General features: G+C 33.7%; 1 protein-coding gene and 1 non-coding gene across 6 annotated transcripts in view; both read left to right on the forward strand.

The window, feature by feature from the left end:
• The window catches only part of ERBB4 (erb-b2 receptor tyrosine kinase 4), a 1,101,636-nt gene that overhangs the window by 583,487 nt on the left and 500,479 nt on the right, over positions 1-17,670 (forward strand). For all 5 annotated transcript variants that reach the window (XM_057503587.1, XM_036926862.2, XM_036926865.2 and 2 more), the window contains exon 3: positions 6,336-6,522. In XM_057503587.1, coding sequence (XP_057359570.1) covers positions 6,336-6,522 — 187 coding nt within the window. The remainder of the gene's footprint in view (positions 1-6,335; positions 6,523-17,670) is intronic.
• On the forward strand, positions 10,125-10,231 carry LOC118932955 (U6 spliceosomal RNA). The gene has a single exon (XR_005032966.1). It is a non-coding gene; the product is annotated as a U6 spliceosomal RNA (small nuclear RNA).

Here is a 17,670-nt window from a genome sequence, read left to right on the forward strand (position 1 = left end):
TAGGAACTGATGTACTACAATCACTTAAATCTTAAAATAGACAAAGGAAAATTTAAGAAACTATTCACTATTCCCACAAGGAACCAAATTAGAGAAAATCAGCTAAAATAAAAGCATAAGGAAATTGTGTCAAATACAAAGAAAATGAACAGTTTTTGTAAGACTTATGAAATGAAATTGAGATTTAAAATAATTAAGACTGATTTTTCTGGAGGTAACTGGAAAGCCCAGTAAAGCAATGCAATGTCTTCGAATCACTGATTGACTGACAGCCATTGAAAATCCTGGGAAGCTTATAAAATGGAGATCTCATATTTTTTCTTAAAGTAAGTGGGAGAAATAGCAAAACATGTCTGTCCTTTAGAACAAATAATTTATTTTTTTCTAGGTCTATTACTAATATTGCATGGGAAATTGGTCAGATTTCTTTTCTTTTACCATTTCTTTTGATTTCCTTCAGCAGCAGCCATGAGCCAAACAAATTGTCCCTTGGGTTAGAAAAGTTCTGAAGCCTTTAAGGCTTTAATGGTCTTCACTTGTATTCACTTCTTGACTAAAGCAACTGCAGACACATACATTGACAGTGGAAATCAATCAGTTTTAGTTAGCAGAAGCTTATGCCACAAGGACAGAGCTATGTCTTTAGGTGGGTACTCACTCTTCAGCTGACAAAATAGACAGTTTCCAGGGACTAAATGTACTTAACTACAACCAGATTTAGGGCCATCCTGATTATTTCTACTTACCACTTTAGTCCTCAGGTGCACATCATGATTGTGTTGTTCAGACTGTGCTTTTTTATTAACAGAAAGTTCATAAAATCATTTTCTATGGAAAACAATTTTTATAAAGACCTTAAGCATTGCTTTCTACTTTTCAATTCCACTCCATTCAACAGCCATTATTGAATGCCTATTCAGTGCTGGGGTCTGTATTAAAGGCTATACCATACACAAAAACTATATAAAGAACTAATACTGTGATTTAGGAATACATTGCAAGTTGAAGAGGCACAATATAAACATACCAAAGGTTACATAACTAAGAGATTAAAAGCAATGATTCTTGTGTAATGGTGCTATATTTTTATTTTCAAATTATGTTGTCCACAGATAGTTGTCTTGGCTATTATTGGATATAATATTTGTAATATCTAACATCTATTCAACATTTACTATTTACCAGATACTTTTCTTATTAAAAAATCATTATAAAACCTTTATAATAGAGGTATCAGTATATTTTTTTAAAGAAGAAATGGAGGCTCGTGAGACTAAACAATTTGATCAAGACCACAGCTATCAAGTGTGAAGACCAGGTGTTGAGCCCAGCTTTGCCTGACAGTGAGCCCACCTTTCTTACCATTATAGTTTCCACAGATAAGTCTATATGTTTAAAAGTTGTTTTCATTTTCATAAAAGTTCTGAGAGAGCTAAAATGGTTGTGGTACTCAGATTCTTTCTGATGGCTGAAAGGAGAGGAACAGTGGATAACTGACATGATTGTGTGACCTTATCAGACATCATGAAAGCCGGTTGATACTTTTAGATATCTCTTTACTTTTTACCCAGAATGCTTAGTGATCTGCTAATATTAACTCACAGCCATGTTATTGACTCTTTTGCAGTATTAAACAATCCTACCATTACTAAATTCTTTCTGTTATCTTATTTGCAATCAGTACACATTGTAGCTCAGGTTATTTGCAGTGGAGTTTCCTATTGAGATGTTTCAAGATATAAGTGCACAGAAAGGTTTTATGAATACCTTAAAGAATATGATTAAATACCAGAAAACAGAAAACTTGAAATCAAAATCAAAGCACATTTTTTGCTTTTAAATGTAAGAATCTTATCATTATCCCATATAATGCTTCAGAAATACTTTGCTTCTGTGAGCCTCTCCAGAAATAGGTTAGAGCAACAAATCTTGGGGTGAGAGATTTACTACCTTTTTTTCTTCCCTATTATTTACATTATTTGTCTGTGTCAGAGAAAGGTATGTGGGATAAGATGAATAGAATCTTCACCATCATTATCACCAAATAATTCACTATAGATGAATTATATATCACCTGCTTATGGATGACTTTGTTCAAAGTGGGTTGAACATAGGCATTCTCAGCATTAACATATAAGGATGTGCAAAGTTCACATAGCAAAAAGGTATTTGTAATGCCACCATTTAAGCTACACATACTATTTTGCAAGACCAAAGAAGAATAATGAGTAGACAGTGAAAGAGACTCAACATTAGGCACCAGAATCTCAGCTTCAACAGCCAATTTCTCCAGTCTCAGAATCTCCATAAGGGGGTAGCTATTGCTTTTAAACTGACCTTCTGTGAAGATAACAAACGTGTTTCTAAGAATACCTTTGTAATGCATGGCCTAGAATGAGAAGTGCATACACTTTAAATGCAATTAATTCAAATATTAACACACTAAATAATATGTGAATGCAAAAGTGTTCTTAAATGTATATTTTACTTCCTCTTGTAGTGAAGCATACTTGGAACTTCCTTTTTTATATTTAGTTGATCCTTCTATGTATTCAGCATTGTTCTTGACTCATACCTATCACACTTCTTATATGGGACCCCTTATTCTTTGCAAGTTATCCATACCCTCTGCTAATGTGTGGTCCAAAAGCCATGCCTAGTAGCTTATCTTTATCAATCAATATGTAGGAAGAGTTTATCCCTTTCACAAACACTGCAAAATTGCCACTGACATTGCTTTTTTGCTCTTCAGTCTCTTCTTTTACCTGACTCTGCTTCACCTGTATTTTCTCTGGTAACCCATTAGTGTATTCCTTCATCCTTTGATAAGCCAGTGAGTTTCTACAGTTTCAGTAAGATGTGTCAGTGCCCTAGTGGAGCTGGGGCTAATGGTGACTGTGTGTTAGGAAGACCATGACATTTTCTAAACAAAAGACTAATGATACATCCTCCACCCCCATTGTTTATCTTAGCACTATCATTGGGACCTAGAGCACTTCGTAATTATTATATACACATTAGAGGATACATTATTTTTATAATGAATGAAAGAACTATTTTTTAGACCAAATGATGTTAGAACATGTTTTTGATCTCTCTGCCAAGAACCTGAAGGGATAAGAGTTCAACTATTGGAACAGTGATTGAAGGAGGACTTGTAGGACTCTTTAGATTATTCCAGGCAAGTACAATTTAAGACAAATAAGGTGTGCAAACAATGCATGCCACTGCTGACCTTTAGCCCCATCTTTCTATTTCCCTAAATATCCATCTCTTCAATCCAAAATGCTCAGGGTTTCAGGAATGCCCGTAGTAGCTCAGAGTTCCCAATCTAGTGCCAGATATGAGTAGTTCCATATGTCTCTTGACTCTTCATCTCCACCTTTGCTCCATTAGGACCCTACTTTTCTAGGTGATTAGTGATAACATGATCATTCCAAAGAATTGTGGGACCTAGGGCGAGAGTATAAAAGAAGGCCTATGTATTTTATGTTTTATTACTTACTATTAATAAAACAAATATTATTAAAATGTGTTCTATCCTCCCACTTTGAAAGATATATCTTTATAACAACCTGTTTGGCCAGGTGATACATTTTTATACCCCCCAAGAATGCATTGGCCTGTAGAGATGAACTCCCACTTTCAGGCTCTCCTCTCACTAGTTCTCACTAGTTCTTCCCAGTCTTGTGAGAGGCCTTGCTCACAAGTGGATGGGTACTCGGGGCGTCACATCCAGGATCCATACACTCTCCCCTCAGACATCTGCAGTTGGACCACCCCTCCTTCCTAGGGTTGTGGCATATTGGTGGCACAGTCGGCTGTCTGAGGGACAGAGCAGGGGAAGATGGGGTCACTAGCTCTGGGTGAGGGCTTGGGGCTGCTTGGGGATGGAATTCCTGATCACAGTAGTCTGGAGCATAGTCAGAACAGAGGAAAGAAAAGGAGGCTCCGGCTATGCACTTCTCTTGATTCTGCAGGCTTTTCCTAGTGGTTCAAGTGTGGCCAGAGAAGAACCAGATTGTTCAACAAATATTGGTTGGTTTCTTACCATGTGCCAGTTCCATTGCTGTCACATGGGACCCAGAGTGAACAAATTGAAGTGACTGCCCTTGCAGGGCTTATATTCTGGGGAAGGGAGAGATAGACTATAAATACTAAATATAATAAACTATACAGTGTATAGAAGGTGAGAAGTAGTATAGAAATAATAAAAATTAGAACATGAAAATATGGGAGGGTTGTCATGTTAAATAGGTCAATCAAACCTGGCCTCAACTGAGAAAGGTGAGATTTGAGGGGAAAAAAAAAATGACAGCAGTGGGAAAATTAGCTAAGAAGATAACAAAAGGGAGAGAAATTTAGACACATAAGAGTATAGTGAGCACCTTGAGGTAAGACCGTACTTGTCATACTGGAAGAACAACAAAGACTGGAATAGAGTGAGCAAGGTGGAGAGTTAAAAAGGGAAGTCAGAAAAAGAACTCATGACCAGATCACATAGTGTAGCACTGTCCAACAGAAATATAATGACAGTCATAAAAATGTAATTTAAATTTTTCATGTAGCCACAGTAAAAAGGTTGAAAAAAGTAAACAGGTACAATCAACTTTAATAATGCATTTTATATAACTTATTATATAAAAAGGTATTTCAAAGAGTAGTCTTTGAAATTCACAATGCATTTTACACTTATGATACATCTCAATTCATATTGACTACATTTCAGATGCGCAGTAGCCACCTATGGGCTAGTGGTTACTGCACTGGACAGAACAGATGCCGATTTTGACCCATCATTGAAAGAACTTTGTTTGTTACTCTGAGTGACTTGGGAGGTGTTTCAATGGTTTTAAGAACTGAAGTGTTATGATTTATGTTTTAAAAAAGTCAGGCTAGCCTTAAGGGAGAATACACCATAAGGAATATAAGTAGAAACAGGGAGACCTCATGTAGTAATCTTGATGAAGGGTGATGGTGGCTCAGAAGATAGCAGTGCCTTGTGAAAGAAGTGGTTGAATTTGTGATCATTCTATGGATAGACAACTAGAGTGGATTATATTTGGTGTGTGTGTGATGAAGATGCATCCAGAATGACTACAAGACTTTGGCCTGAATAACAGGAAGGGTGGATTGACCTCACCTGAGGTGAGAAATGATGCTGAGGGGATGGGGGGAGGAGCATAGGTTCTCAGACTCAGATAGGTGTATTTTAAGAAGTTTATTAGTCTTTCAAGTGAAGAGGTAGAGTAGGCAGTTGGATGTCAGCCTGGGGTTTAGGGGAGAGTTTAGGGATAAAAGTTTGGAAATCATCAACTGTGAAACTGGATAAGATTGCCAGCAGGTTAAGTGGATAGAGAAGAGAGTACCAAGGACTGAACACAGAACATCTGAGATAAAGAGTTCTCAAATAACATGAAATGGACATTAAAGTAACAACAAATATTTTAGCATGTTTACATTATATGTAATTTCTTAAAAACTTAACAGAAATGTTCATAATTGTTACAATTTTGTTCATTTCATGGAAAAACTGTAACTTTAGATGAAACCTAAAGTGTTTGTGTGACTTTTTTTGCTTTAAAATGTCTCACAAGCCTCAAGTAATTAACTCATATTATAGACAGCTCCATTTAGACAATAGACAGTAAAAATAAAAATTGTGGATGGGATTCAAGATGAGGACATAAGAGAGTATATATCAATGATACCTTAATAAAAAAATTAAAAATAAATAAAATTAATTGATGAAAAAAGAAAATATGGTTGTAACCAATTAGAGACCGTAAGCACTCTTTAATGCATATTGTTTAAATATATATGTTCCCCAGAGACATATAAGAGAAGTGTTCTTTCATAACTTATCATTGAACTCCAACATAGCGATTTGAAATATGTCTCACAGTCTATAAACTAATGCAGCTTTGTTTTATTTGTTATAAGCTTACAAATTTTCTCTTTCTTTAATATAAAGTTTGGTTGATGGTTTTTTGTTCTTACCTCATTTTAGTTTGTCAATGAATGATAGCTTATTCCTTTAGTTATATTCAAATCTCAGGTATGAAGAATGCTTTATAAAACAAAGTCCATTATTTTACTATAAGCACATGCATGACTTTAAAAAGAAATACATTTCATGCTTGAAATGAGATTCTAAACTTGCATGATCTTGTATTATAAAGGCAATTATTTACAATACAATGTGAAAATTTGTGTATTAAATTAAAAGTTGGAAATTGGAATTAAGTGGCTCATTTTAATCTAAATGACTATGTAAATATGCTGACAAATCATCTTTAATTTTTTAACACAGACAATTGTTTGTATCTTTTCAGTCTATTCGAGAAGTCACAGGCTACGTGTTAGTGGCTCTTAATCAGTTTCGTTACCTTCCTCTGGAGAATTTACGCATCATCCGTGGGACAAAACTTTATGAAGATCGATATGCTTTGGCGATATTTTTAAACTACAGAAAAGATGGGAATTTTGGACTTCAAGAACTTGGGTTGAAGAATCTGACAGGTAAGGAAAATATCCAAAATAACAAATATGCTCTTGCGATCTATATAATAGATATACACACATGGGTATGGTTATTGAGGAATACCATAAAGCTTGTAGATATCTGTCATTTACTCATTTTCTGAGAAATGATGCCCTGTGATACCACTGCTTTTATTTATAGGTATTGTAAGTGCAGTCTGAAAGATAACCATAATACTGTATCTCAGTTGAACAGAAGTACCCTCGAAGGAAATGCTCAGTGACTGAAAACTGAGATATGAAGCAAGCAGGTTTAAGAATGCTGTGTGCGGTGGTCTCAGGTGAACAGCGGACCATATCATCAAATCTCTGCAATAACACCACAACTCTCACTCCCGTTCGAGCTCAGTAAATACACAAGCCATTATATCTGGTTCCACTAATCTGGTTTTGTGCACAATCCCTTATTTTTTTAAATATACCTGATTTATTAATTCAGTTTTGATTGATCTTAATCAGTAACTCCCTAAATGCCATCAGAAATTCTCTCAGAATACTTGAATATCAGCAGTGATTTTTTTTTCTCCCCGAGAGCAGAGAAAGTTAATTGCTCACAACCTTAAATTATCATTTTGCTACCAAAACAGCTTGTAGGAATTTGTTTTGTCAGCAGATCTTTGCAAATCCACTGATATCGTTTAAGTTTATATAATTCATAGTTCATAAAGTCCATGTTGGGAGGCCTTTTAGTATGAGATTTCTAATCATGAATTTTACTATGTGTGCCTGTAATCAAAATGTGCTAATTAGTAATTATCATCTCACAATGGGATAAAGTGTATATAAACTGTTAGTTTACTATCAATTAATATGATCTATATGTTTTGCATTAAATATGTAATATTTTATGTGTGTCTAAGTCCACTGAGTGGTAATATTTCTTCATATTGAAACAGTAATGTTTTAGATGTATTGTCTTACACTATTCAGTGAAAATAAGATTAATATTGTCAGGGTATTAAAATTAGTTCTTTCATTTACAGTGGATATAAAATGTATAATTTTAAATTAGAAGTACTTTTCAACAGATAAATAACAATTACTAGTTGTAGGGGTGGGAAGTTTGTAGAGTCTTATAACAGAATTTTGAGATTCAGATTTTAAGGTATATATATATATATATATATATATATATATGTATATATATGTATGTATATCTATGTTTGTATGTATTTGTGTTTCCCCTGAAATCTTTTTTTCTGTGTTGACCTTAGAATATTATGCCTTTATAACAGTATGTTTGTCTCCATCTGACTATCTTTGTATAAAAGGAATGTTCAATTAATATGATGACTGTATAAAAGGGTTAATGTTTGGGTGCCACTTACACATATATAAATTAACTCACACCTTACACATTCTTATTAATTAGCTCGATGCTCACCAAAAGCCATTTATTTGGACTATAGACATCACTTCAGATCTTGCTTTCATGCTCAAAGGCAAGAAACACACTTAAACATGTTTTCTGGCTAAGAAGAATGAATTATGGCTGCCATTTACATGGCACTTATCAGTGAAGTGGGTCAGAGTAGAAAAGAGGCAGGTCTCTAGACTAAGGGCATGCCACAAAATCTGAAAAAGAGTGAAGAACTTGGCAGTTTTCTGGTGCCCTGTTATACTGGGTCATCCTTCTTTATCAGAGGGTGTCCCTTCAGGCACATAATCATCATCTCTGTTGGGAATGGCACTATTGCATCAGATGAGCGCAGAGCTGGAGAGAACTCACTACTTCTTTTCAGTTGCTTGTATGTAAATATATTAATCACTTCCAGTGCTACTCTGCTGATTTTTATTTTATCAGTTCCCTCTTAACCAAGTATTCCTATTCAAAATACAAACCAGCATTTAATATATTTACAGTCTTAACTGTGTGTGCTTCTACTTATTCAGTCACTTGTCTGGCCAAAATCTAAAGGTTCTTTTTCATTATACAGGACATGAAAACCACTGTTAATTTCTCCATTCTACATTTCTGAAATGTCCTCATCTGTTAGTAGCTGTGGGTATTATTATACAATTTCATCTATATGTTATATTGTGGATATGAAGAAATCTTAGAAATACCTAGGTTCATATCTATTCTATTAATACTCTATAATGATAATATAGGTACAAATTTAATACATGAATGTGTATATTTTATCAATAAATTTCATCTTAATATTTGTATTTTCACTTTAGTAATTATGAGAATATCTTTTGAGTAGGTGAAATTTTGGATGATACAAATACATAATTTATATTTTATAAATATAAACCAAATTATTTACATATTTTTCAGACCAACATATTAATATCAATGCCTTTAATATTTTATGGTTATTCTTGTTGGTTAACTGTGTACTGGATCATCTTGATTATAGTTGAGATATAGACAGGCAAGATTTTTAAACAAAAAGTAAAATGCTAAAGTTGATTTTGGGAGCAGTAATAACATAAAGGATATATTAAGTTTACTGAATTCTGGTAGACTAAAAATATAATGCTTAGTCCAGGAGATACAACATCTTGATGATATTTGAACAATGCAACATCTGATTACTTCTGAGTGTCTGCCTTCAAATATGCATAGGATGTTAATTAAAATAGTATATTGAAGTAATGCAGCACCTTTTAATGTTTAAATTTCTCAAGCTCCTTGGCATTTTTGAGTAATAGTCAAATAAATAACCTGATATTGAAATGGACTGTCTACCTGTAATTGACTCAATGTATGTCAAAGAGTGAATTCAGAAAACAAAAAGCTCCACTTATTGTCTGAGTGTCTCTCTGAGACTTCGATTCCTCATCTTTAAAACTGAAAAGAAAATTTCACCTCACAGTGTTGTTAGAAATCAAGCAAGGAACTTGTCAACCATAGCACTGTTCACCTACCCGGATGCTTAGGAAACCTTATTTCTCTTTCTCTGTAACTGTTTTGTGTTTAGCTTTCCTTTGTGTCAACACTGACAAAATAATTGTGCCTGTGTCTGCATATCCAAATAGGTTCCTATGGCTTCATTGGAGCTTTGAAAAGTGACTTGTTTAGACAAAAAGAGACTCCAGATTTCAGCATCTCTTCTGATGCTACTTTGAAAGTTCTTTATGTCTAAGATGTGTTTCTCTGGCAGGAAGAAGCCTCAGGCTTTTCTTTGTCGGCTTTCAGTATGGTTGCTGTCTTCGTACTTCACAGCACTTCTCTCCTGTCTTTCTGCATCTCACACCAAGCACCTGTTGCTGCAGCCCTTCATTTCAAATCTCCATCACCATGTTTCACCCTTCATTGTCCCTGACATTTGCCTTGACCTAGATGAAAGACATATTCATTCTGAGTTTGCTTCTGACACTAGAGTTGCTAAGCATTCTTCAACTGCTCTTAAACCTGTGAAAGGTCTTAGTAATGTTTGAGTGGGTTCAACTAGCCTAGTTCAGGGATTTTGTAAAATGCAATGTTTGACAAAGGTACTACTAATATTTACATAAGAAGAACTACTCAGCATATTGTGATGTCTGCAGGGAAAAAAAAAATGATTCCAAGAATGCTCCTAGCTTAAGGATAAGTTACTTGGAAAATGATTTGATCAAAACTAGCCTATATAGTGCTCGCTTCGGCAGCACATATACTAAAATTGGAACGATACAGAGAAGATTAGCATGGCCCCTGTGCAAGGATGACACGCAAATTCGTGAAGAGTTCCATATTTAAAAAAAAAAAAACTAGCCTATAATAAAAATCCTGTGATTCAGATGGAATCAGTGAAGAGTGGCACATTCTTATGAAGGTGTCAATTTTTAAATCAGGTCAACAATTTCTAAAAATGATACTCTGCTTTTTTTAATGAAGATTATTTTCTTGTCATGTCAGACAGTGTGTTATTAACTAGAAGAAGGAAACCATAATGATATATTTGTGTATAGGCAAAACAGAAACATATATTTGAAAAGAAATGTTACATATATATATATATGTATATATATATATATACATGTTATATAAATGTTATATATATATATAAATATTAAATATTATATGTGTGTATATATGGGCTCACATAGAATAGGCTTTTCAGCTATTTGCTAGGACTCATTCTCAGCTTTAGAGAACTAATGAGTGAATTTATGTAATTGAATGAAGGTAAAATGGGGATTTCTCCTTCTAGTATGCTATTGATTTGAGAGGAGTCATGGGATAATAAAATGGGATATATAATATACATAATAAATATAATATATAATAAACATGATAAATGATATATATATAATAAACATTGGGTAATAAGACATGGGATTGTGGGATTTCCATGGAAGAGAACCATCCCTTCTCTTCTAACAATTTTAGTTAAGAATACTAAAATAATCTGTACAGGCCCTAACCCCTTTGATTTATATCCCAGTTAGGGATCCTAAAGAGATCCTACTCCCTGAACTTCATTATTTTTTGTCCCTACATCATCCTTATGAAAAAAAATCACAGAGGAAGCCTAACATTATGAGAGTCTCTCAGGAAAATATCCTATGTGAGACTTCAAACCTCTGTTCTTACTCCTTCTTGTCCCTAAGGTACACTAAGATAGGTGTTTCCCTTCATCAGAGACTCAGCATATGTATTCTAAGGAAATAAAACATATAAGGTCAACAAAGTCCCTTATTAAAGCTTATTTGCTGAGAAAGCATGACTGTTTGCTTATGACTTTTAGTAAATGGAGGAAAATCCTTGCTCCTCAGGGTTGCAAATGCAATAAGAGAAATGTACTAGTTATTACCATAAGTCCACGATTCTGAGGAAAGCAGTGAGGATATCAGAATATCTGCCTCCTCACCTTCACCTCAGGACGTCAGCTATGTTGGGCCTGCAGACACTCAGCTGTAGAGGTGACAAATTATCAGCATCCATTCCCAGTCTGCAAGCAATGCTGGGGCCAGAATGATTGGAGATTGCATGTTCTGATTTCCTGGAATCAAATCAGAGTTCTGGAGGCTGTGTGAGTAATATTTGGGGATCATCCAAGCGTGTATCTCAGAGGGAATACAGAATGAATGGAATCTTTGACAAGTACATATGTATCATCTAATTTAGTTAGGGGAAGCAGCCTCAAGCTTGGAAGACCCCAAAGCTCTTAGAGGTAAGTATTGAAGCTCCTTTTGATCTCTTCCAATGTTTACAAAAGGCATGATAATTAAAGCAGCCCATATTGTTATGGAGGTTTACACCTCACAGGCGTTCCCAGGTTCCTTTCGATATTTGTTTCACACAGAGCCCCATAAGAGGAAGTATCTTTATGGAATTTTACACCTAAGGAAACCAGGCCTAAGGTTTTGTAGCTAACAAGGACACCTTGTTCTACAGTCTAGATCTCTTTCCCATCTCTTCGTATTGTGCCATTGCCAGGAATTGTTTAGGACAATTTCTCCAGGTGAGACCGTAGTCAGTGAAATAGTAAATTGGTTGTAAACATAAGCAGTCTAAACTTTAAACAGAAATTTAAGATTGCATTTTAGAAAGGTCTTTCTGATTTGAAAGTTGTATAGTACTTGAATACATCATGATATATATATATATATATATATATATATATATATATATATATCAATGTATGGAAGATGGTGGTAAGTTAACAATAAGATAGAAGCAAACACAAAATGTCAAAAAATGACAGTACCTTAAATCCTGTCCTTTTAAGTCCTGCTTTAAAAGAATCAGATATCTTAATTAATTTTATAGCCATTGTTATTCCAACTATGGCTTTTTAAAAATCAGGTTTACTAAACTCTTAGCCGTAATTCACAAACATTTGTTGATAGGCTCAGCTTTACTGGTTAAAGTTCAGGATTCTTTTGAAAAGTGCTGTCAATTAAAATGTTTGTCAACTTTGTTTTGTTCCACTTGAATATTCAAGACGTTGTGCTGAGATATGAGCTATTCCAAATTATCTCTTTCTACCTGTCTTCTCTCAGTAAATACTATATTTCTGACAAATATTTACCCACCAACCGCAATGTGAAAACACTGGGAAAGTATCTCCCCCAATTATTATGTTATTATTTAAAAGTTAAGCCTGTCTATGGGGTTAAGTGGCTCTGTTTTAATCTGTTTTACCTTCTAAAGCATCACAGTCCAATCAAACTTTCTGTGATGACAGGAACATTCAGTATGTGATGCACAATTGAGGAGCCAGTAGCCAAATGTTGCTATGGGGAACTTGAAAGGTGGCTAGTGTAATGGAGGAAAATAATTTCTCCTTTTATCTTATTCTAATTAATTTAGGTTAGATAGCCGCATATGGCTAGTGATGGTCATATTACAAAGTGCAGCAGTAGAAGAACAGCATATTTAACTAACCCCATCACACTAGGCAAGGATGTTTACAAGCAAAATAGGATGGAGAATCAAAGCAGAGTCTTTGGGTCTAGACTCCCTCCATTCAAATCCTCTTCTGAGCCAAGTTATTCAACTTGTCTAAAACCTCAGTTTCCACCCCTTCAAATGAGTGTTAGGAGACCCTCAGTCTGTAAGAGGGTTGTGAAAGAAGAATTATAAATGACATACATAGCATTAAATGCAGTTCCTGAAATATATGTTTTTCTTTGTTATTTGAGAAGAAGTATGCTTTTGGAAAGAAAAATAGAAGCAGTCTATTTTTACAGTCATTGGAAGCATGTTAGGCTTACATAATCAAACTATAAATATAAAATGTGTCATTTATGATTTAGGACCTCACCATATTTTATATTTGAGTTAGCTGGGTTCTGGATGGTATACATCACTTCTTAATGTGCTCCAAGCTACTAGTTATCATGACAGGTTTTCTGTTCGTCAGAAATGTGACTTTAAAAAATGGGATTTTTTAACTCTCACCTTCAGTGCTCACAGTAAAAGTATGTAGTTATGAAGGGGTCCCAAAGTCTATTTCTTAAATGACTTTATTGAAAAAAATAGGGCTAGGAGATTATAATGATTTTTATAGTAGAGAAAGTATATTGAAATGTCTTTCTGGCATAGACAGTGCCCATATCTTTAGGATTCTCCAGTCCATGTTGAAAGTTTCTTTTCATAGCAAAATATTTATTTAATAATAAATAAGTCACCTCTATAAAATAAGCTCCTCTATAAAATGTTTATCAAATGGATATCTACCATATTTCATCAAACCTAAGTCATCATCAATTGTAAGAAATAGTTTTGGTTGTTGTTTGCTGGCCATGCTAAGAAGAGAACAGGGAAAGCCCAACAGAAATGTAAAAGGTTGTGTGAAATCAAATTTCAGAGATATTAAATAGGAAAGATACATGCATTTTAGAATTGATGAAATATAGCAGGATATATAGGAAACAGAGGCACAACAAAAATCTTATCACTTTCCTAGAATCATAGCAACATAGCTGGTCTTATAATGGCCAAACTGTTTACTGTGGAACTCTATTAAGACAAATTGCAATAGAAATGGCCAATATTTTATAAATGATGATGGAATTTTCCATTTATCTCTATCAGGGAATAGATTTATGTGAATTTGCATGGTTCAATACCTTTTGATGTAGTAAATGTTACTAACCAGGAAATTTGAATTATTGTGTTCTGTTTTTTGTTTTTTTTCCACTGAGATTTAGCTGATTTAGTGACTCTCCTGGCAGAGGAGGTGATCATATAGTTCAAAGAAAAAAATCAGTTAATTGAGGGATGTCCCTTAAACTTTGCTTTCTCAGTTATACAGGTCAGCTAGATCTCAAGATTGTTATAGGATATCAGACTGAAAAAAATCTCTTGATTAATATATTCTTTACTAGTCTTTGTGGAAGTTCCATGCGATAATTTTCCCCATTCCTCTAGATCTCAGACTGTTCCCCTTCATCTCCCCTTAATACTTTATGACCCATTCTGTACTATATATTTTATATCTTCTGGCTATAATTCTATTGTAGACTAAGTCAGATTATTTTGGTTACTGAATCATAACTATAACAATTTTGAGGAATATTTACAGGAAAAAGTGAAGAAAAATGCTGATCCATTAACGTTTTCTTCCTTCTAAGACCATTCAGTTTGTACTCAATTTCATTTGTTCTCTGATGCAAATTAGAGGTTTGATTTGTGGTATCTGTAATGTTGAAAAAAGCTGATATCAGAGAGTGTCTTTTATTTTCCCAATCTCCTATGAAATCAGGAGAGTTCAAATTTTTATTAGATCTTTTTTATGACATGTAATAAATATATCTGGGCAACTCTTGATAAAATAAAGGATATATTTTAATTTTAATGTTTCCCGAATTATCTAAACACTCTGTTTTAATATTTAGTGGGGTGGTTCTATATTGTATAGAATTATACATCTGGTGATGTCCAATCAAGATCCTGTTACAAATAATCCTATTAAAAGTTCTGCTAGATTTTCAACTATACATACTACCAGAATTGTTTAAGCCTTTGTGCCTTTGGTTTTAATGACTTGCCCTGCCCTTTTTAGGATAATAAATCTAGAAAATAAAACGTCCGTATGACATAATATAGCCCAGGATATATGTACTACTTTTTAATAATAATATACCAACAACATCCATAATTAATAAGCATTTACTCCGTGGAAGTCACTGATTTATAAATGTTATCTTTCTTTTCTTCGTCCTCATAATAACACCAATTAATAGGTTACTGTGGTTATTTCCATTTTGAAGATGAAGAAACTGTAGTTCAAAACTATTAAATAACATGTCACAGAGCAGACAATAATTTATGGAGTTCAGATTTAAAGCCAGGTTGAATATGTCCAGATTTTCTTTTTATCATCCTGCAATAGAGATTCTGAGAAGGAAGGAGGTCACATGACATTGACCTTTTCTCTTTTCTATGTGTGAAAGAATTGAGAATCAATAAAATTACTCATATGGGCCAAGTGTCATTTCTTCAATATAGTCTTTCTTCTTTAGTTCTTATTGAGGCTTTGCTTAGCATAGGTACTTTAACTAAGAAATTAAATGGTTCTAGAAGAGATGCAGGTTGTATAAATGGATTGAATTACTTATGATATTAAAAAGCATTTTATCAGGCTATTTAAGTTTATTACTACAGATTTTAGGAACTAAGTGATAGAGTATAATAACAGAGTTAAATGAAATGCCCTAATTGGGAACTGACTTCATGACCTTTAAACCAACTTGACTAACACAAGAATTCAAAAGAACATATAAATAACTATTTGGAGTACATTTTATTTTGTTTTGATTTAGCTCTAGAAATTGTTCTGTCAAGGTAAGGTTTAAGGTTTTTGTTTTTGCTTTTAAACTCCTGTCTTAGTCTACTTCTGTTTCTACTATATTATTCCAAAAAATATTATTTTATTCAAGTTAATAGAAAGAGGAAGGCAAAACTTAAAATATATTTTTATAAAATGCCAATCTATTTGTGCTTAAATCTGCATTCTGATTCACTAATTGGAAGAACGTTGAACAAAACAAATTCCTGAGTTCATGTGTGATCCAGTTGTAATCCAAATTCATGAGCTATCTACAAAATACTATGAAAGGTCACATGAGTTTTATAGTATCATTCAAAGAATATTGTTAGGGTGTTTTGCAAGGAAAAGATGAAAAAGATAATGAAGCAATACGTGGCATACCTCTACATATATCTTTTATGTAGCATAGGTAGAAAAATGAATTGAAGCAGGAAAGCAGCCTATGTTATTGCTATCACTTTTCACATAGTGAATGGTGGCTAAATTTCACACCTATGCATTACACTGTCATTTCATGTAGTTAGAAATTACATGTCATAATGATAAATCTTTGCAATTAAAATTGTATCATGCTTCAAATGCAGGCCTGTGGTGTTCAAGGAAGAGGGGTGAATCAAGAATTAGTGTCTTGGCTCATATGCCTCTTAAAAATTAAAAAAAATCTATCACTTGTGCAAAATAAATATATCAGAGGTCACAACATAGGTTATCAACTCCTCTGTGATTTTACTGAAGATGATCTTCATAATTTAAGCAGCTTTCCAACCGTTTTATGTATTTCATATGTATTACTATGGGCAGTGACTTTGTATATTATATTTGGTTGATTATTAAATATAAAATATTGAAAAATATGGAAAACTGAATAGTATTTATCAAACCATTTCATGTCAGTTTTGACATCTGGTTTAAATTTAAATTCGGGAGAGATTTAGTGTAACTTTTCTGTCCATTTACATTTAATCCATTAAAATATGATTTAGGAAGAGATATTCAATACCAAGGAAGACTGAAACATTTTGAATCACAAAATCTTAGATTTTTAAAGAAGAAATAAATGGTAATATATATAATACTCAAATTGACAGATATTAAAGTTCTAAAACTCTAGTATGTTTCCAAATTTCACATGCACAGATAAACTGGAAATGATGGGCCCAAAAATGGTTTTCTTTTTGAGAAAACATTTCTAATTGTAATTTCAAATGGCAATTTCGGCCAACTAGTTTGTAAAGTAGAAAAAAAATCCTTTGAAAAAAGATGCTATCAAATGAGATACAAAGGACAAACATAATTGCAAGTCCATACAGGTCTGTAATGTTTGTATAAAAGCCAACTCTGTTGCCTTTTATAGTTCTCTGATTAGCACTTCTCCCATGAAAAAATATAAACAATAATAGAGAATTAAGTAGCTTTTGTTGTATCCAAGACATAATCTCAAGATTTGGGCATAAAGTCAGGAATAGTTTGGGGGAGGCCAAAGTGACTAAAACAGAACTCAGAAGTAAAATGATTGAAAGATGCTTGATCCAGAAATACAGTGTTTGCCTGAGAGTGCTGATTTATGATCACAGCTCAAATCTAGACTATGTGTTGTAGAAGAGAAGGTATGACTCTAGATCATGAAAACAGTATTTCCAACATACACTCTTCTAGTCCCCTCAGCATGAAATATTAGAAGGAACCTAAGTTTTGAAACCTGATAAACTTGAAATTTTATATATTCATACTAGAACCTCAGCTAACAAGGGAAATGTCAAAAGAATTTTAGTGATGCACCTCAGTGTCCTTATCTGAAGAAAGAAAATGGAATGAAAGAAAAGACATGCAAACTACTTAACATACTAATTAGCACAAAAGAGATGTTAGTCCCCTTCCTATTTTCTCTTTCTTTATGGAGTTCTCAATAGAGTAG

This window comes from Manis pentadactyla, chromosome 6 (genome assembly GCF_030020395.1).
Source record: "Manis pentadactyla isolate mManPen7 chromosome 6, mManPen7.hap1, whole genome shotgun sequence".
Classification (NCBI taxonomy): Eukaryota; Metazoa; Chordata; class Mammalia; order Pholidota; family Manidae; genus Manis; species Manis pentadactyla.